General features: G+C 34.6%; 1 protein-coding gene and 1 pseudogene across 2 annotated transcripts; one reads left to right on the top strand and one right to left on the bottom strand.

The window, feature by feature from the left end:
• Window positions 1–2409: 2409 nt before the first annotated feature.
• Window positions 2410–9255, top strand: LOC142527616 (uncharacterized). Of its 2 annotated transcripts, none has more exons than XM_075632469.1 (11): window positions 2410–2617; window positions 3297–3842; window positions 4336–4513; window positions 4590–4815; window positions 5178–5317; window positions 5549–5838; window positions 5944–6156; window positions 6250–6768; window positions 7165–7830; window positions 8198–8713; window positions 8914–9255. In XM_075632469.1, exons 2-11 carry the CDS (start codon window positions 3579–3581, stop codon window positions 9133–9135), a joined length of 3234 nt encoding a protein of 1077 aa, XP_075488584.1. In that variant the 5' UTR covers window positions 2410–2617; window positions 3297–3578; the 3' UTR covers window positions 9136–9255. The 2 variants fall into 2 exon arrangements, with proteins under 2 accessions (XP_075488584.1, XP_075488577.1); XM_075632462.1 differs by having other exon boundaries at window positions 4587–4815.
• An 8264-nt stretch (window positions 9256–17519) lies between these two features.
• On the bottom strand, window positions 17520–19868 carry LOC142527606 (uncharacterized; annotated as a pseudogene).
• Window positions 19869–21737: the final 1869 nt, after the last annotated feature.

The raw sequence follows: 21737 nt of genomic DNA, 5'->3' as shown, positions 1-21737 counted from the left end.
ATATTTCAGACACATTATTCGGGATCATCTTCCTCTTCATCAAGAATGCTAGGACAAGTTGGTAAACTACTTGAAGAAGTAACTACAAAATTAAATAAAAAAGTACATTGAAAAAATAAAAATGTAATTTCAAACTGTAAAAAAATGTAATTTAAGAGAGAAAGTACAGTAAAAAAAATTAAAATGAAAGTATAATAACAAAATAAAATTGTGATTTATTTACCTTTCACCTCACCTCACAACCATCTTCGCGAGCACATCAATGCCTCCAAAGTCGTTTGATTAAGTCTACTAAGATGATGATCAATTATACTTCCACTATTGCTAAAAGCAGGTTCAAATGCAACAGCTGACATAGGAATAACTAAGACCGTTATGGTTGAGGCGGACTATTAAAACATGAAAATCAATAAAACTAAAACCCTAGAGTATTTATATCCACATATATGAGACGAGTATGAGACGGGTATTATAGGACCCATGACCTGTCCTATATTCGGACGAGTTTGAAAAATTGGACCCGAGACCCGCCCCATGATGCATTTAGTATGCCCAAACCCGTCCCATATGCACGAATCTATTGTGGGTCTGGGTAAAACCCGGACTCATTGACATTTACATTACCCATGTTTTCATAACCGAACAGATGATTGAACCAACCTACTTTAAAAAAATAGTCTAACAGGTCCGATCAATTAAACTAGAATGCTGGATCATAATATTGTTATAATACATAAACGTTAATATAATATGATGAATAATATATTTTAAAACCAAAAATATGTATATAAATACACAAAAAAAAATATTTGCCAAAGTTTAAAAATTAAATAGTTATATACATATATTTAAAAAACCAATGATAGTTGTATATTTTTTAAAAACAAAAACAATAGTTTAAATAAACTCTAATATTACTAAAATAATATTTTTATAAAGTCTAAATTCTAAATATATATACAAATTAAATTTAAGATTTTTAAAAATATAAAAAAATCGAAAAATTAGTTCAACCGATTGAATCAGTTTTCTGATTCATAGCCAGTTCGACCGATTCTTTGTTGATTTTGACTAGGTTTGATATCTAAAATGATTTTTGAGGTGTTTCACATCGGACCAGCGACCAGTTCCCGATCGAACCAGTAAAACTAACCGGTCCGATTCGATTTTGTAAACATTGGTTTTTACTATATCTATATGAACAAAATTTGAATTTATTTATATAAACAATAATAACAATTTTTGCAATTTGAATAATGATATTTTTATAGACATATTTTTTGTTTTGAGGGATGCTACATATACATTGATATTTGCACATCAAATCTTATATGACAAAAAATCAATTTAAAAACAATTTATCAAAATCTTATGTTATATTGAATATAAAATTTTACGATATATCGATAAAATCACACATACAAATGACGATAGATTGGATGTAACGAAAACATCATGGACATATTTTTGCAGTCAATTAGTTTATTATGAATGTCTGGTGCGTAACATAGCGTTGTAAGTCAAATATAACGTTGTTTTCGGTGTCCACTCGTTTTCTACATGCAACCTGCTGAAATTATTTAAGTTAGATTTATTATTTATAAATCAATTTTCAAATATTTTTATCAACTATATTTTTATGTATATTACCAACCATATCGTATTTTATTTTATAAATAATATAATGAAGATTACTCCGTTTCTTCTACGAGCCAATAATGAAAATGCCACAAATTTTCTGATTTTAGAATAAGTTGAAGGTGGGAGTGAAGAGGGTATATGGTTCCAAAAAATGAATTAAATTGTGCTGATTATTATACCTCAAGCAAAGAATTAAATTAGACAAAAATTTGTGTGAGACGATCTCACAAGTCGTATTTTGTGAGACATATATCTTATTTGGGTCATCCATGAAAAATATTACTTTTTATGTTAAGAGTGTTACTTTTTCATTGTGAATATCGGTAGGGTTGACCCGTCTCACAGATGAAGATTCATTAGACCGTCTCACAAGAAACATACTCATTAAATTATTATCACAATTTAAATTCAATTTTTATCTCATTTATTTATTTTATGTTATTTGAAGAACTGATATAATAATAAATAATTAGAAAGTTAAAAAGCATAATCTATTTATTTATTTTTATCAATAATATTTAACGTGTCGATAAACAAGACTGCCACAGCTCCACACGAGTGACACTCCGACAGAAGAGAGAGACTGGGGGCCGCTTAAGATTTGGGTCGGATCCAACCCGACCCTCCTCTCTCGCTTTACTAAATCCGGGGGGCATTTTGGTCTCCCGAGAATTCACGAGATTTGACCGAGCTGTCCTTCAACTTCACGCACCTGTTATCCTTCCACTTCCCGTTTTGCATCTTTTTGGGTATTTTGGGGTATATTCTCTCTTCCCAATTTTGGTTTTTTTTTTTTTTTTTTTTTTTTGCAGTATTAAATATTATGAACTGATCACAGATGGGCATTCTTACTTTGTCTGTGATTTGTGTATATGGGTTCACTTATTCGGAGTTAACTGGATTTCGAAGCCATTTCTCTGTCTTATGCAAATGGATTGGTTCTGTTTTGGTGATTGATTTGTCCCGTAAATTCAAGGTGATTCCTTTATATTATCATTCAATTATGGGTTTTCTTTTGCATGCTTGTTTTGTTGGGATGTGAAGATTTTTGTAGCATTTTTTTTTTGTTTTTGTGATTCTCAAGCTGATGGTGGTTTTGGGCTGGGGATCTCTGTGGCGTTTTCCATTAGTTGAAATCGAGTGGAGTTTTTGGGTTTTATTTTTGGGATTTTGATCAACGCATGGAGTTTTGATGTTTTTATATCGTTTTGAACGCAGAGATTTGTCAGTTGGGTTTCAAGATTTCGTCGTTTTACTAGGAATAATTAGGGTCATTTTGATCGGATATGATTTTTAATCGAAAAAACGTGGAGAATGGTAGCCAAGATTTATTTTTTGAACTGTTTTATCCAAGGGTAGTCCTTCCTTTTGGTTGTCTCTTTGATGTGTTCACGTACATTGTTTAATTGTCGGACTTCGTGATTTGATCCTGGTTGATTTAATATTTTTTTCCCTTTGGCCTCACTCGGCTTCTGTTTAAACAGTAAATGATAAAATCGAAATATTTTGTCTTTGTAATAACAAAAAACGAATTTCTTGTTATACAGACATACAGACGGCAACAAAGTATTTTATTGATGTTTCAAATGCTTGTCATTGCTTCTGCTGTATATTTAAATAAGCATAATTTTCTGACTGTAGTCTTGCATTTGCAGTCTTCTTTTGATATCTATTAAGCTATTGAGAGAGTATGGGGCGGTTTGCTGGTTCATGAAAAATATTTATTAGGGCTGGTATCCGAGGTTATAACGAACAATCTTGTCATCTGGATGGGCATTGCGTGATGCATTGTATTGTTTGTCAATGTCCGATTTAAGTTAATTTCCCTACACAAATTGGAAGACATCTTCTTGACAGTGGTTTATCATTTCATTCTAAGGGGCAACAAGTTTTAGCTGTTGATCAAATTACGAGTCCTGATTCACTATTATATTTCCATGGAGGATTATGTTGCGTCTCCAAGCCAGAAGCAGATCACACATGCTCCTCGAATAAATTCATCTTATAAGGATCTTTGGCTTGTTACTCGAGAAGGGTCCGTCTCTGATTTGGATTTGGCTTTGTCCTTGCTGAAGAAAAATGGTGCAAATGTCAATGCAAGGAACTCATTTGGTCTCACACCTCTTCATATTGCAACTTGGAGGAATCACATACCTATAGTTAGAAGGCTGCTTGAAGCCGGTGCAGACCCTAATGCTAGGGTACAACCTTTACTCCAATATTTTATTATTTTCTATTCTACTCACTTTAAAGCCCGATGCCAAGTTATTCTTAGATGCATCATATGGAGTTCTTGATCTCAATCAACATGAGCAAGTCCTTTTTTTCCTTTTTTCAATCTTCGAACTATTTGTTTTATTTATTTTTATTCCGTAATTGCCTTGAGTGAAGGCACTGGATAATCAGGATAGATTTAATTATGAAGGCACATCCATATAGATTGGAGCAAGGAGACTGAATTTGCAGTTCCATGTTGTTAAAAATAAAGAGATTTATAACTATCAATACGAGGAAAATTAGTCAAACGATTTAATGTTTTCTTCAAATAATTTACTTCGTGGCATAGTCATTAGCTTTTGAGCGTTAGGAGATAATTATAATTCGATAAATGGATATTGCATTCCTTTTATCGATCATTTACTCGTGGAGTTGGATTCGCTACTATGATCTAAAATGAGAATGCTGCCTCCTCAGGATGGGGAATCGGGGTGGAGCAGCCTTCACAGAGCTTTGCATTTCGGCCATCTAGCAGTTGCATGTGTTCTCCTTCAATTTGGCGCCTCTTTTACATTAGAGGACTTAAAATCCCGAATTCCTGTTGATCTCCTATCTGGGCCTGTAATGCAGGCGGTAGGGAGTGAGAACAATTCATGTATGTCGACATAAAAAAATGATATTCTTGGATTGTTTTGATCTTCACTTAGGATGACATTCTACTTTTTCAGTAGCAACCGAGCTCTTCAGCTGGGGCAGTGGTGTTAATTATCAACTGGGAACTGGAAACGCACACATCCAGAAATTACCATGCAAAGTTGATTCACTTCACGATTCATTCATCAAAGTGATTTCTGCTGCAAAATTTCACAGCGTGGCAGTTAGCTCCTGTGGGGAAGTCTACACCTGGGGATTTGGAAGAGGTGGCCGACTTGGTCATCCTGACTTTGACATACACAGGTGAGTGGAAATCAGTGTGGTGTTGCCACTCTTCTACTGAAAATTTGAATTTTCACGGAGAACTTGGTAAACCCTCGAGTGCTGCTGAGATATCTGAAAATATTTTGTATGATTACTCATATTTGTACTTTTGGATTTGGCTTCTGTTATGTCAACGTTTGAGCTTCTTGTCCTTAAGAACTGTGGGGTTTAATGTTTCTTTCATTTCTTATTTATTGATTATTTTGTCATTTCTTATATGAAAAAGGAAGAGAGTTATCTAATGAATGTTTCTTAAAATCCGGAAACACTCATCTTTTTTCATTGGGGGTAGTTCTGGCTTGTTTAAAGTCCTATGAGATGAACTGTATGTCATTTTGCAGTGGGCAAGCTGCAGTTATCACTCCTCGTCAAGTGACTTCAGGTTTAGGCGCACGTCGTGTCAAGGCTATTGCTGCAGCTAAGCATCATACTGTTGTTGCTACAGAGGGCGGCGAATTATTTACTTGGGGTTCTAATAGAGGTAAATTAATCCATGGATGTGGTGATCTTGGTACCCTTTTATGATTTATCTCCAAAGATTCATGTTTACTCTTTAGGAGAGGTTGGATTGAAAATAGACTAGTTGTAACCACATTATGATAGATTTTCAATTTATTTAGCTAGAGAGCTTGGATTTGGCCGATTAGCATTTATAAGCATCACCATTCATCTTGTTTTAATAGATTTGACTTATTCCTTTGGAAATTTTCAGAGGGACAACTTGGCTATACTTCTGTTGACACCCAGCCCACACCTCGAAGGGTAAGTTCTTTGAAGGCACGAATAGTTGCTGTTGCAGCTGCTAACAAACACTCTGCCGTAGTTTCGGAGGCTGGTGAAATTTATACATGGGGTTGCAATAAAGAGGGGCAGCTTGGTTATGGCACCTCTAACTCAGCATCAAATTACGCCCCTAGGGTGGTTGAGTACTTGAAAGGAAAATCTTTTAGTTGCGTTGCTGCAGCCAAGTATCATTCCATTGCCTTAGGATCTGATGGAGAGGTATGGAAATGTGATTAACCACTTCGCTAAGCCTTCGGGAGATATGAATTTATTTTCCTAGAGGGAGAGGTTTCAATAATATGGCTTATCGTTGATGGTTGTCAGGTGTTCACTTGGGGACATCGACTTGTCAGTCCAAGACGTGTAATCATTGCTAGAAGTATAAAAAAAGTTGGAAATACTGTACTTAAATTCCATTGCAAGGAACGCCTCAATGTGGTTTCCATATCTGCTGGAATGACACACAGTGTAGCTCTAACAGATGATGGTGCTTTGTTTTATTGGAAATCATCTGATCCCGACCTTCATTGCCAGCAGGTTTTTGTTTATATATGTGTGCGGGTTTGTGTTATGCATTTTCTCCTATAAACGAGATACTTAATTTTTTTCCTATAATTTTTCATCACGTAGCTTGATTCACTATGTGGGAAAAGTATTGTCAGTGTTTCTGCTGGGAAATACTGGACTGCTGCTGTTACCAACACTGGTGATGTTTATATGTGGGATAGTAAGAAGGCAAAAGATGAACCACCTGCTCCAACTCGATTGCATGGGGTGAAAAAGACTAGTTCTGTTTCAGTTGGAGAGACACATTTATTGTTAGTTAGCTCACTCTATCATCCAGGCTATCCTCCTAGTACTGCTGACAGTACAGAGGAGATAAAGGTCGAGGATGAATCACATGAATTGGGTGAAAATTTCATGTTTGATGATTTAGTGTCCGAGAATGTTATCTCTAATGTGCAGAAGGATTCTGTGAGCACAGGCCTGACAGATCATAGAAACTTCTCTGAGAAAAGAGGGGTACCTACATTAAAAAGTCTTTGTGAGAAAATGGCAGCAGAACATTTGGTGGAGCCTCGGAATGCTATGCAACTTCTAGAAATTTCAGATTCACTTGAAGCAAATGATCTTCGGAAGTATTGTCAGGCATGTTTCCAAACCTTATTTACCGTTCATGACCCTGCATGCGATTTAATTTTTTATTTTTTTGGTAAAACTGGTAGTCTTTTTTACTTTAATTTTTTTAGATGGTACTTTCCTCGGTGCTACAAGCTTTTTCTTGAAGTTGTCTATGGCTGCAGTCTTAGTTTTGTCGTCAAATAATTTTTATATCACAGTTACAGCTTATTACCAATATAATTGGGTATAAAATAATGAATCCATTCAACGCCTCTAGATATTGTGTTGATTGTCTTCTCGATAAGATCATGTGATTCTTCACTAAATTGCCTATCTTATTTATCTTCTGTAGAAATTTGTTCTGGTTGGTTAATGATTCTTAAATTCTTCTTTTTTACTTGAGACGTGCAAAATTTACTGCAGGAAATTGCAATTCGCAACCTTGATTACATTCTTACCTTGTCAGCACAATCTTTTGTAAGCACTTCATTAGATGTTTTAGTAGATCTTGAGAAACTATTAGATATCAAGTCATCAGAGCCTTGGAGTTATCGTCGGCTTCCTACCCCGACGGCTACGTTTCCAGCCATTTTAGACTGTGAAGAAGAGGATTGTGAGAGCCAACTCTTTCGTACACGTGATGATGGTACAAAGAGGTCGCTGTCTTTCAAGAAAGATGGAGCTCAAAGATTAGAAGGTTTTCTGCATGCCTATGAAGATGCAAATGACGGGATCTCCAGACAAATAAGAGCTTTGAGAAAAAAGCTGCAGCAGATTGAGCTGCTAGAAGAGAAGCAATCCAAAGGTCATCTTCTCGATGACCAGCAGATCGAAAAGCTTCAGAAGAGGTCAGCTTTGGAAAGTTCCCTTGCCGAGCTTGGTGAACCAATCAAAACAACGCAGTCAAAAGATTGTCCATCTATTGATGAAAAAGGGGGTAAGAGAGGGGGGGTATCGAGAAAGCAAAGAAGAAAGAACAAGCATAAGGCATCACAAAAGGAAGAAGAGGCTAGCAATGTCGTAAACAATCCAAAATCAGGCCTTGAGAAAGGTTTCTTGGATTTTGAGGCCCCGCAAGATGCCGATGAGGTGCGAACGAATATTTTTTAAGACTTCCATCATCATTTGGTGTCAATGGTTCTTACGGGCATTTATGCACGATCTCTTATTCTCACTTCTGATATTTTTTAAATCACCACAATTTTTTTATGATCTTGGGTTAAGATTTAGATGTGGTGAAATGAAGTAAAAGGGCTTAGGGGCAACTCAATTTTAGAACTGACTTTCAGAAACGGCTTGTTTATCACAAGATTTCATTAATGTTGAGCTCATTGCCAATATAATTTACTTTGTTTTTCAGTATAGTGTTTCAACGGTCCCATGAGGTCACTCTTTCTTTATCATACTTAATTGTTCTTCAAATTTGTTTTAAATAATATATGTTTTGAACATATAGGAGAAAGATGTAGATTCTGAAATTGCCATGCTAAGCCAAGAGCCCACGGAAATTTCTTCCAGTAATAAGAAAGCAATTAGAGACCATGCCAAGGATAAGATTGCTACATCTGCATCATCCAAGAAGAAAAGCCGAAAAGGCGGGCTTTCTATGTTCTTGAATGGCGCCCTTGATGACGTACCAAAAAGCACCCCACCTCCTGTGGTTGCCAAAAGTGAAGGGCCAGCATGGGGTGGCGCTAAAATATCAAAGGGGCTAGCCTCACTTCGTGAGATACAGGATGAGCAGATCAAAACTAACGAAACTAAGCGTACGAAACAGATAGAAGAGCTTTCCGATGGCATCGTTAAAGGGAAACTCCAGTGTAGTTCATTTGTGCCTTCCTCTCCGATACCTATGGTCCCTCCTCAGAAAGCACAGGTACCTACAGCCGAAAAAGATACACCTCCTTGGGCTGCATCTGGTACTCCACCTTCTCTTTCCCGTCCCTCTCTCAGAAACATCCAGTTGCAGCAGGTATGCTTCCTCTATTTGTTGTCCACGTCTCTAATTGTACTTACTTTGCATGGCTGAGTGATGTTTGTATGATTTTCTTGCGGGCCAACACGAATTCCAAACTTCTTGAAGATTTGCTGAAACAAACCTGTGTTGAAGTTCTTCCTCGTAACAATTTTTATGTGCTAACTATTAGAAGTTCCACCTTTTGATTTTTGCAGGGAAAACAACATAACATGTCTCATAGTCCAAAGACTAGAACCACTGGATTCTCTGTGATAACAGGTCAGGGATCGCCGTCGGAGAATAATGGCGTGAACCGCTGGTTCAAGCCGGAAACTGAGACACCCTCTTCTATTCGTTCGATTCAGATTGAAGAAAAGGCTATGAAAGACCTCAAGCGATTTTATAGTAGTGTTAAGATCGTAAAGAATCAGTCATAGCTGGCCATGGTAACTTTATTCCTTCTTTTCTTCCCTTGTTGAGGTATCATTCTTCTGTAAATTTACTTGTACAGATCGTTTCTGATTTCTTACTCTAAAAATAATCTTCTCCATGATCATAATTTATCGCTATGAATATGATATGCATTTCTTGCATGATCTATGGTTCCAAAAATTTAGAAATTTAAAATATTAGAAATGACATTTTCTAGCAAGTTTTCTCATGTAGCTGCTATACTGCTATCATATAATCTACTCAAACCTCTTTACTTTTGAATTTTTAAAGTTGTGTTGTTTGACGGATTAATGTGTTATTTGCATAATTTCTAGAATTATTAATATGGTTAAAATTTTTTTAAAAAAGGTTTATAAAATTAATTTAGTAATATTTTTATAAGTTTAACATCTATGTAGATTGTTTGATCTAATTAATTTTTTTATAGCATTTACAATTAATAATTATGATTCAAAATTAAAAACATTAACTCATATTTTACAAGTTTAAAAGGTATAAATATTATAGGTGACAAACTCTTGGGTCGTTTTTCAAATAAACCATTTTAAAATTTTCCATCAATAAAATCCGAATTATATCGAACCAACTCGATCTTGTAGTTATAAAACTATATAGTATATTATGTTTAAAAATAATATTTTACTATAATTGAGAAATTTAATTTCTTGTAAATAAATTTATTTCTATCTTGAATCTATTTGTTTTTATCAGATATTGTTTTGAAGATACTTGTTGATATAATCGTGGACTTTCTTTTGGAAGTTAAAGTTAGTTACAATTATTTATTTTTTTAGTTAAAATAAATCAAATTAAAGGCTTATAGATTATTAATTTATGATACCATTTTTTACATTATATTGTTAAATGTTTTAATATTTTTCACATACATTGCTAGCTATTTGTTATTTATAGTAGCTAATCAATTTTAAAAAAAATTGAATCATGTTTAATGATAATCAAAATATTTCACTTGAAAAAAAAAAATCAAAAGTTTAAAATTGATCATTTAAATCAAATCTAATATTTAGATTTGGTTTTCTTTGTAATTTTTTTACTTATAATTTATTATTCGGTTTTCTTTGCTAATTGAAAAATTCGATAAACGATTTTGTTTGGATTTTGTTGAAAGCCAAACTGTTTATCATGAAAATTTGCGGATGTGTCAGACACGGAATCATGTCAAATGTGAAATCCGACTTCTAAACCAAACGATGTGAGTCCCAAATCGATCTTTAGTTTTAACTCCATCGGTAAAGCCTCAAGAACCAGAAACTAATTTAAAAAATAAAATAAATTTAGTTTTAACTCCATCGGTAAAGCCTCAAGAACCAAAAACTAATTTAGAAAATAAAATAAATTGAAAGGAATATCCATAAACAACATCAAAACAATTATGATTTTATGAATCAATATTTTTATAATTAGAAATTAAAAATAAAAGATGAAGGAATATGATAAAGTTAAGAAAAACTAAAATAATACAAAATATAAATGAGTAAACGAAGATGAACTAAAAGTAACGAAATTTTCAGAAAATTTTGTATGTTGTTTGTTGATGAATTGTTGCGAGCTGTTGGTTTTTGTTCACCTTCTCCGATCAGTTCCAGCCACCTTTCATGATCATCAATCATAGATCGTCGATCGATCGTGCTAACCAACTGTTTAATGAACTTGTATTACCAGTGAACTTTGTAGAATTTGGACTCACCACAAATTAATCCATATTTGTTCACCCTAATAAATATATACAAGAAATATTTAAAAATTGTTTATAATTTAAAAAGTAAAACTGAGATACGGTATATATACGTGGACAAAGTATAGGCTTTCACGATTTTTAAAATGAATAAAGGGATATTATTATGCCTACATAATTTATACTGATGAAATATAATTATTTTTTTAAAATAAATTATTGGTGATATAAGAACAATGACAACTTTTCTTGTTTGTTAGGTAATATTTCACATCAGCTTTTCTGATATTCTGACTTGCTTATTGATTGTGGAATATAATTCAGCAGCACTGAATTTGTAATTACATGCCATTATGTGATTGTCATTTGTAAGTTCTTTTCTGAGCTCGAAATAGTTTTGACAAGAAATCAGACATGAGTACATGACTGGGTCGCTTGGTCCAATCTGGTTTTGAAGAACTTACCTGATTTATATTTGTTTAGAGGAACCGATCGGTTAGTCATATACACAACTCACACACTCAATTTCTCCATTATCACGTTTCGTTAGAGATTGCTAACATTCCCTTGTACTATTATTTGATTATCATCTGTTTTCCACATATGATAGAAAAAAAACAAACTGATAAATAACTTGCTTCATCCTGAAACCCTGTTCATGAAATCAACTTGTTGTGTTTGTTTTAAATGTATATATATGGTCACGTATACTCGAAAGCTCGGTATGTGCATCTTCCAGTTTTTTCTACAATAATCATCTTGTTCCCTGATAAAAATCAACATATACTTGAGAAAGAATGCAGAAGATCATGTTCAGTTCCATTGCAAAAGTAGGAGACATAACTGGTCAAAATCATGTTGATAAAGATCGATCGCATCACTTCTCTTTTGAACTGCCCAACTAAAGACATATATAATGTGGATGTATTTATGCACGTTGTGTGTATGTGTTTAGAGCAAGTGAAAGAACAGTGGAATTCCAAAAAGGAGAACAAAGAGAGAGAGAGAGAGAGAGAGAGAGAGAGAGAGAGATTGGAAATGTTGTAGGACCATATGGAAATTGAGGAACCTCGGTATAAAGTTAAAGGTTAGATGTATCAAAGCTAAATGCTTGATTCTTGTGATTGATTGCATGAATCCAATCACATGAGTCCACATTTTCATCTAATGCATTACAGCCATATATATCACAGAAATTTAATTTGACTAGAAAGACCATTGAGAACAAATTGATACAAGTAATTGATAATTTTTATAAAGTTAGACATGACGTACATTTGATAAGTTTTTGATCAGTTTATTTGAAGGGAATGAATTCGATCGTATTCGAACATGTTAAAGTTCGTCGTCGCTACTGGGTGCATATACTTATAATATACTAGTTAAAATTTGTGATGTACTTTATTGATGCTCTGGATATTTACCGTGTCCCACTAGGACCTAGACCAAAGCCCTCGGGCGAGCAAGAGAAATGACTGAGGTAATCATGGGTCGAGGTGAGGAGCTTGGGGTAGCCGATCCCCCGAGGTGAAAAGATAGACTTGGTCATTTAATGCCTGAGTTCAGGGAGTTAGTAATTCTTGGCTGAGACTAGGGGGAGTGGATTGGGCCCGCAATATGGGTCAAGATTTCTTGCAATCAATCATTAATATGTCAATCAACACACGTGTGGTCTAAATTTGATGTGGCAATGCTAAGCACAATATGGGTCATCATGCTCCGAAATCTTTAACATGTCAATCGACGCATGTAGGATCTAGGGCCGACATGATAGGGTTAGGGGACGAAATGGGTAAATGTCCTATCATAATCCATTCTTGAGAGCTCGGTCATCTTACCTTGGGCCACATGCACGAGGAGACGAAGACTTGCAGCTAGGGAATCAGGCACTCACTCTACCCCGATTCTTTCCTAGCAGCATCATTCATCAAGATGGAAACCTGTCTAAATTGCAAATTTAGCCTTGCACATATATATACATTTGGTGTTATATATATGATTTGAAATAACTCAATCCAATATATGTGTAGTAAATTGAAACTAATTAAAATATAAATTGACCATTAAGACAAAAAAACATATAGATATTCTAAGACACGTAGTCATTATCTTCGCACCATTTTTGCTTCAACATTCTGCATATTCGACTTCGAAAGAAGAACCGATCGAGCTCGAGTCGAACTACCAAGACTAACCAAGATCTCCAAAAAAAAAAAAATTGATTTACAAAACTATCCAAACCAAATATATATTATTGGATTAATTAAACAAATCAATTCGATTAATTAAAATTTGGCACGATCACCCACAAACCTAGTATATAATAAGTTGAGTTAGTAGCATGTGAAAAAGCAAAAACAAACAAAGAGTCCATATAAAGCGACAGAATAAGTCAAGACCAAAACTCCAAAACCCCATCAGCCTTTCATCATTCGAAGCATCAAATGTCCTGTCTAATCATGTGCTTCAACATCCCACCCATTCTCCTTTATATATAATTTTTGCTTCATTTTCTGTGTACTTTTATTATTTTCTTTTGTTCCAGCCTCAGCTCCCACACTCTCGTGTCTCTTCACTATGCAATTTTTAATGTATATAATAATGCCATAGCTGCTACTATATTATACCGGCTAGTAGTTGAAGACTGCTGTGGGAGTTGAATTGTGTGCAGGGCTTTTCTTCACTTTTTCGATCCATTGATTGCTCAATCACAAGGGAGAGAAATAAGGAAAGGGTGTGTTTGGAATGGAGACTGCTCCAAGATCTTTGCTTCTTATTCGTGAGTGATTATGGAGCGCTGAATGATCTCGGACCAGGCTTCATTCCTTACTCTCCAATTTCCACGCCCAAACATGTCTCATCTCATATATATATTCTTAGGACAGGTAAAATATACTTCCATTTTCTGGTTTAGGGTTATGGTTTCAATACAAGAGTTTTGAGATCATTGGTGGCTTTTCTGGGTTATAATTAAGCAGTGGTCGTATTATATTATATTATGTATTCCCCGTTTATTCTTGTCAATATTTCTATCATGTAGCTAAAGCTAGCTAGTTTACCTAGCTCTGAAAGAGGCATGATTAATTTAGTTCTCTGTGTTTGTCTTGCATATATATATATATATATATATAACATGCATTTTAGGGCTGATCAAGATTAATGTTATTAGCATGAAACCCAAGAAAAGGGAAAGAGATCACCCTTTATAGGGAAGCGAAGAGGCTTTTCCTTGGATTCGATTTGAGGTTATAATTGAACAGTGCTGCATGAATATTCAATGTCTCAGTTTATTTAAGAAAAAAATATATTTTTGGTCCTTTAATTTGTATTTTTCTCTTTTGGTTTCACTAAAGTGAATTTGCATTTTCAATCTGGTTACTTGCATTTTTTTGTTTTTTTTTTTTCAATTAGAATTCATCATGTCTTCTGGAAATTATTTATGTGAAGGTTGTGGATGCAACTTGCATATGTATAATTATTTTTAGAATATCATATGACATTTGAACATCATATGGCATTTGGGACAACAATTTATTATTCAATGGATCTTTCTATTCAAATACTCTATCCGAGAGAGTTATCAGTATTTGTCAACTCTCTTATCTAACGAAATTTATTTTTTTTAGTTTATTTCCTAGTTGAAAAATGAGTATCATGACGAATGCAATTTTTCTTCCAAAAACTCTATATCGGCATCCGCGACAAACCACATAAGCAATTTCGACTAGGCCTGGTTCGGTACGGTATACCGATTTTTTTAATAATACCGTATATCGTACCGAAATTTTTTGGTATCGAAAAATGAATACCGATACCATACCTGAAATTTCGGTATACCGTCACGTCGACTATACCGAAATTTCGGTATGACATAAATTACATACCGTTCTTACAAAAAAAATTTGGTATACCGCAATTTCGGTACAAGTATCGGTATAATACCGTCTATACCGAAATTTTTTTAAAAAAAAATTTGTTAATCTCATCACAATCACAACAAAATAATTTTATTATAATAATTTTTCGGTATTTCAATATATATCGAATTACCGAACATTTCAAAAACATAGACCGATACCGAAAATTTCGGTACGGTATGAAATTTATTTTCGATACGGTACCGTACCTAAATTTTTGGTATATCATTAATATCGATATATATGCATATTTCGATATGGTATGCACGGTATATCGAAATTTCGGTATTTTTTCTCAGCCCTAATTTCGACAGACATGCTAAATTATGGCAAAGAACTAACAAAAAAGAAAAAAAAAAAAAAAAAAAGAGAAACAAGTTACGAGGCTAAAAAAACAAATTAATCTTTAACAGTACAAAAGTAGAAAAAAGTAATTTACGAGACCAAAAACATAATTTTTTTATTTATTTAAAGAAACTGTATATATCATTGCAACATACATTTCTTTCCTCGTGATATATATATATGTGTTTTCGTTAAAGTTTAAAACTATCGTCTGGATAATTTCAGACTAGTTACTTTGTATACGCGGTCTGGAGGGGTGTCCGACGTAGCCACTCCGATGCTAAAGTCAGCATGTTGAAGATGAACACAAGTGATATTTTAGAGAAAATATGTATGGTCCTTAGAGTTCAAAGATTTTCGGATCCTTTAAGTGGCATTACTACCTGCTATTTATAGTAGAGGAATGAGTAGTTACCTCGATTTCCATGACATCTACTAAGTCGGTTTACCAAACTAGCTTCTGATGACTTCTCGGACACTCCACACCCAAGTTGCTCTGACTAATTGAATGGCCTGTATCAATCACACTTGAGTATGGTTTATTTCTTGAGGTAATGCAGTTCTCGAGGTTGCCCAAGTGGTGATGTACCCGGGAACTCTGCCCGAGAAGGCGAGAAGCGCCTGGATGGCTTTGTGAGGGCCCGTGATGCTTTGCGAAGAGCTCGGGTAAAACTAAAATGCCCGGGAAGAGAAGATTTGCCCGGGTCTTTAGGAAACCTATCACGCATATGGATCATAATCTCGGCTATCCAAGTAACAAACCAGGTTAATGCTTATCCGAATTCTAACGAGGGTATCACCGAGAAAGTACAATTTCTATACTCCGCAGACACGACTTTCATTTGATTTATTCAATGTTAGGGGTTTTGTTGTACTTTAATATTCAGCCAAGAAGCACTTTTATGTTTCGAATGAATGAATAATTTTAGGTATTTATTTATCGATAAAAGGCTTACACGTAAAATATATAAAATCTGGCATAGCTTTTAGATTTCTCTTCAATTACGTACTATTGCATGCTTATTTCAATTCGATTAATGGTTAAATTACCCTTTGCGGTGAGTTCGTCTTTTGTTTTATCATTGCATCGGGTTGTGAGTCGTTTTGTTCAATAGATTTTGTGACTTATTAACATAATTGTATTGTTTATCTTGTTAATAAAAACAAATGGTAAATACATTCAATCAAATATATTAATTTTCACGAGTCTATATCCATGAGTCATGTCAATTCGATTCATATATACCATGAGTCTATATCCATGAGTCATGTCAATTCGATATCATATTGGTGCATGGAACTACAGGTTCCATTCAAAAGCTTGGTTGCTTCACTTTGACACAAAGATTTCACTAACAGAGTTGATAGATCGCGATGAGCTTGATGAGGAGTTCGATGCCATGCCTTGTATGAAGCCTGAAGAAATGGTACGTGTTAGATATGACAAGTTGCGAATGCTTGGGGCCCGTGTCCAGACAGTGTTGGGATCCTCGTGCCACGTGGATCTTTGTGGGATTATGTTTTGTTGCGGTGTTTATCTTGTATTTAGTTCCTTTAAAAATGATGGCTATGGCGTTTGGATTCTACTATCTTAGGCATCCAATATTCGGGACCGAATGCCTACACCGGCCCTCAATTTCTTCCAACGGTTGCCTTCACTCATGGATCGGATGCTGTAGTCCGATAAATGCAAAAATAGCTACCATGTAAATGACCTAACGTAGTGATGAAATCAAGAATACTAAGTTACTGACAACATTAAAAATCCGAACAATACTAATAAACGAATTTTTATTTTTTTAAAAATGTCAAAGCACACATACTTCAGGAAGATATAATGTTGACCCTGAAACCAAATATTTTCAAATAAATACCCTGTAAAAAAAATCAAGATTTCTCCTTTCAAAAAGAAAACAAGAAATCCACACTTTGTCCCTGTTTGCAGTTGGCTGCATTCAAAGAACCACCACATTTAGAGTGAGCGCTTTTTGCTTTGCACAAAGGGATGAATTATGGATGCATGGCTTTGAGGAGCAAAAGGATATGGTGTTTATTGAAGTATATTATAATTATTCAGTAAATTCCAAAAGCCCTTCAAGTCAATGCTGAGCTTTCAGGACAGTTGATTTCTAACCATATTCTTTGATGATTTTAACTGGAAAATTACTAGGCGTCTGATCTGCAATTTTGAAAAACTTGTCCTCACTTTTAATACCGGAATTCCATTTCGAGTATTCATCTTCTTGCTTAAGCACAAGTTAAAACAAACAAAAGCTAAATCTGTACAATTACGGATCTGTTTATTGCAAGTTAAGAGATCTTGTACAGATCATTTTAACCCACGGATTCTATATACTGTGAATCAAGCATGATCAAATAACGATCATATATAGTTGTTCCAGAAAGAATCTGAATTCAAAACCCCCCAAAAACGAATGGCGAAGTCGATTATGTCAAATGGAAGTTCATATCCGCAAGATCAAAATACACATACAATCCAAAAAACAAAAGAAAACAAATTGCCAAGTGGTCTGATATATTAGCTTTTATTATACAAATGTCAATGAAGCTACTTCGGCACGGTTGCTACCTTATCTTGGTCTTTCTTCTTAGTTGAGTTGTTTATAGCCTCAGCACCCCCATGATTTTTATCCTCTGCTTCCTTTATCAACTTCAAAATGTCTTCTTTTTTCTCAACAAGACACTCGATTTTCTTATCAATCTTCTCTAACTTGTATTTCAGCTTGTCGAGATTTTTGGAGTCGTACTTCTCTTTGAGTTTTTGCTTCTTTTCATCCCTAGTTTTCTTTTTCTCACCATCCTTTTTATCATCGTCACACACCTCTGCTTTCTCTTCCTTTTTATTATCCATTTCAATGGCCGATATTTTTCCATTCCCATCTATCTCAATCTCCCTAGTCTTGCCATCCTGTTTAACCGGATCTTCATCTTTATCATTTTCCTTGTCAGGATTTTCATCTTCTTTTCCTTTGGAGCCCTTCTTCTTCTTTTTCTTAACTTCCTTGTCCTTCCCGTGCTTCTTTTTCTTGTCTTTTTTCTCCTCTTTTTCATCTTCAACTTCTTTGAGAGCTTCTCCTTCGGAATCTTCATCCATACCCTTCTTTTCATTAACCTTCTTCGCTTTCTTATCTTTAATTTCCTCTTCTTCGCCTTTCTCCTTTGCATTCTCTTTGTCATTCTCATACTCATATCCTTCATTGGGTTCCCCCTCCGACTCTTTTTTCCCTGCAGTACCGATTTCCAAATCCTTATCTGTCTTTTTGTGTTTTTTCTTTCTGTCCTTCGATTCCTTCTCCTCACTTCCGTTCCCCTCATATATCTCTTCGGCCGTTTCTTCATCAGATTCGCCTTTATAGTCTTTCCCGCCTTCAGACTTTTGATCACTCTTCTTTTTCTTTTTTTGCTTCTTCTGACCTTTCTTACTTTTCTCTTTCTCCTCGTCCTTCTCCGTTTCTTCTTTTGTCTCCCGTTTTCCCTCTTCTTCACTTTCTGCTAACTTGGTGCTCTTATCTTTTCCTCCACATTTCTCACTCATTTCCAGCTCTCCGCTCTCCTCTTCCTCACATTCATTCTTTTTCCCTTTATCCTCATCTTTCTTCTGCTCTTTTATTTCATCATTCCCATCTTTCTTCTTCTTCTTCTTCTCCTTCTTTTCTTTCCCTTCATCAGATTCTTCTTCTAACTTGGCCTTGTTCTTCTTCTTCTTTTCTTTCCTTTCATTAGATTCTTCTTCAAACTTCTCCTCCTTCTTCTTATTCTTCTTTTCATCGAGCTCTACCTCACCCTCTTCCTTATTTCCATCAATTTTTTCTTGTAAGAATCTTCATCATTTTCACCTTCCTCATCACACTTCAATTTCTCGTCACCTACCTCATGTTTTTCTTTATTTTCCTCGTTTTTTCTATCATCTTTCGTCTTTGACCTGGTTTCTAGCTCAAGTGTCATATTAGACTTTTCAACGGTTCCCTCCGGCTTTTCGACCTTGCTCACCATTTTCAAATGAAGCTTTTCCTTCTCCATCTCTTCTTTGACAAGAAATCCACCAGGTTGATGATCCATTACAATCCTTCCGCACAGCAACTAATGTATGCCGCTAACGTTGTCTTCCAAGTACCTAGGGAATAGAGAATAACTCCATGACCAAACTCAAATTCAATTATAAATTAAAAAGACAAAAACCAATCGACCATAAATGTGAAACAAGATAAACCAGCTCAAGCTTTGATTATCTAAATCAAATAATGGCTTAAAACCACCAAGAAATCCAAATTCACAGATAACATCATCGCTCCAGAGACACAATTAGACGACGCTTGAATTTTCAAGATTACTACGGATTATAATTATAATTAAAATAATCTTAAAAAAAACTGAAAAATAAGGCACAAATTTGAACGTTCTAAGAAATTTTCACATGGTAAATTTGAAAAAATTCTCATTCGGTAGAAACTGTGACTCGATCGCTCCTCATCATCACTCTTCAAATTCGAAGCCAACCAATATTCAAAGAAGCCTAAGAATAATAAGAACACAATAAGTTAACATCAGATTTGAGCCCAGATGAAAAAGAATTTCGTACCCCTCGAAGCAACGCAAATCTATCGATACAAGAATTCCATCCGATTCGGCTCTTTTATAGCGCTTGGGTTCGGTTGGCCGTGTGAGAAACGCACACGTAGGGACGCGGAGTGATCTATTGTGCGGGCCCCTGGATGAAACCGACGTCTACGTGGGTTCGGTCGACCCTACCCCTGCGGGCACGTCTGCAGGGGTCGATCCAACGACTCGGATTTTTTCGAGCCAATTTTTTTTTTTTACAGGGAGGTGGGCCCGGATCACTCATGTGGAGTGATCCGGGCCGTTCATTGATTGCCTGCACGGGTAGGTTGAAACGTGCTAGCTTACCGCTGTATATGTCGGTGAATCAATGGAAAATTAAATTATATCTGTCATCTGCCTTATCTTTTTTTTTTAATGATTCATAAATAATTTTAAACTTCTCCACTAAGAAATTAATACGAGTAACGCTTTTTTTTTTTTGGTTGAGAAGTTATAATTGAGTTTGAATTACGAGATTATGTCTTAAATTTGAATTTTGGTGAGTTATAACAATAAATATAAGTAATTTACTTATATTAAATTGAAACATCTGTACTATATAAATTTTACCAAAAAAATATTGTGAGATGGTCTCATAATTAAATTTTGTTAGACATATATTTTATTTGACTCACCATGAAAATTTATTATTTGATATGAAAGAAATATTAATTTTTATTAAAAAATATAAACACAATTGATTCGTCTCATAGATTAAAATCCATGATATCACACATACTCTAAAATTTAGAGTTGTGTTGTCGATTGTATTGGTTATATTTTTTATATCAATATTTTTTTCATCGAGCAATGTAAGAGAATACGACGTGGATGCACAAGAAACAATTGGAGCTGGTAGAGATGTCAATGAGGCGGGTATGAAGTGGGTCTGGTTAGACTCAAGATCCGTCCCATGAAGAAAATTTTGACCCATTAACCGCCCCACCCAGGTTAAATATTCTTCAGACTCGCCATACCCCAAATGCAAAACAAGGCCGGTTAAACTCGCGAGATCCGAATTTTTTTTTAAATGAAAACAATAATTTTCTTCTCACATGACTGAATTATAAAAACAAACAAGCCTCTAAATACAACATAATAGAAAACTAATTTATGTCTTCAACCACACTTGATAATGACAAACAAAGTACCTTCACAACATTATGAATTACATAAAAAAAAGTTATTAACTCTCAAAAAAAAATATCGACTTCTCCAATGGATATTAATAAAAGTAAATCTTTAGAGTATTTATATACATATATATGAACCATGTATTATATGACTTATGATCCACTCCATATCTGAACGTGTCTGAAAAATTAGATTAGAGAACCGCTGCATGAACCATTTGATATGTCTGGGGCGGGTCCATTGCGGTGACATCCTTAGGAGCTGGTGTACATTGTACACGGCCACGCGGGAATATGTCGATTGAAGTTATTTTGTGTGTATATTATAATATATTTTTTGCTCATAAAACATATTGGTCCATTTTTTATTAGTTAAAAAACAATTAAATTTGGCCCAAGCCCAAAGACCCTAAAAGTTGGTCTAATCAATGGCAGCAGCGACCATGCATTTCAATGGAAAAATAAACATTTTCAAACATTAATTTTTATATTTTGTTGATATCTTGAAAGCTTTAAAAAATATTTTTTTTTAAATGTATAATTTTTTTTAAAAAAAACATTAATATCAAGACCAGAAATATAAATAGTCTAGCTTATAAAAATTTTCATCGTCAAACTGAACTTGAGCCCCACTAAAATCGTAAGCAAATTTATAATGTTCAAAACTATTTAGTATTTGGTTTAAACTTAAAGAGTAAATCTCTTGTGAGACGGTTTCGGGAATCTTTATCTGTGAGACAGGTCAATCTTACCGATATTCACAATAAAAAGTAATATTTTTAACATAAAAATCATACTTTTTATGGATAACCCAAATAAGAGATTCGTCTCACAAAATACGACCAGTGAGACCGTCTCACACAAGTTTTTACCAA

This window comes from Primulina tabacum, chromosome 2, assembly GCF_025594145.1.
Source record: "Primulina tabacum isolate GXHZ01 chromosome 2, ASM2559414v2, whole genome shotgun sequence".
Classification (NCBI taxonomy): Eukaryota; Viridiplantae; Streptophyta; class Magnoliopsida; order Lamiales; family Gesneriaceae; genus Primulina; species Primulina tabacum.
Note: the sequence above shows the minus strand (reverse complement) of the source record. Positions and strands in the feature narration are given on the sequence as shown.

What these genes read in the sequence shown, in the direction of transcription:
- LOC142527616 (XM_075632462.1), top strand. Translation starts at nt 3,579, where the DNA reads ATGGAGGATTATGTTGCGTCTCCAAGCCAGAAGCAGATCACACATGCT. An exon ending in GTGCAGACCCTAATGCTAGG is followed by an intron (nt 3,843 to 4,335) that starts GTACAACCTTTA and finishes CTGCCTCCTCAG; the next exon opens with GATGGGGAATCGGGGTGGAG. An exon ending in ATCTTCGGAAGTATTGTCAG is followed by an intron (nt 6,769 to 7,164) that starts GCATGTTTCCAA and finishes AATTTACTGCAG; the next exon opens with GAAATTGCAATTCGCAACCT.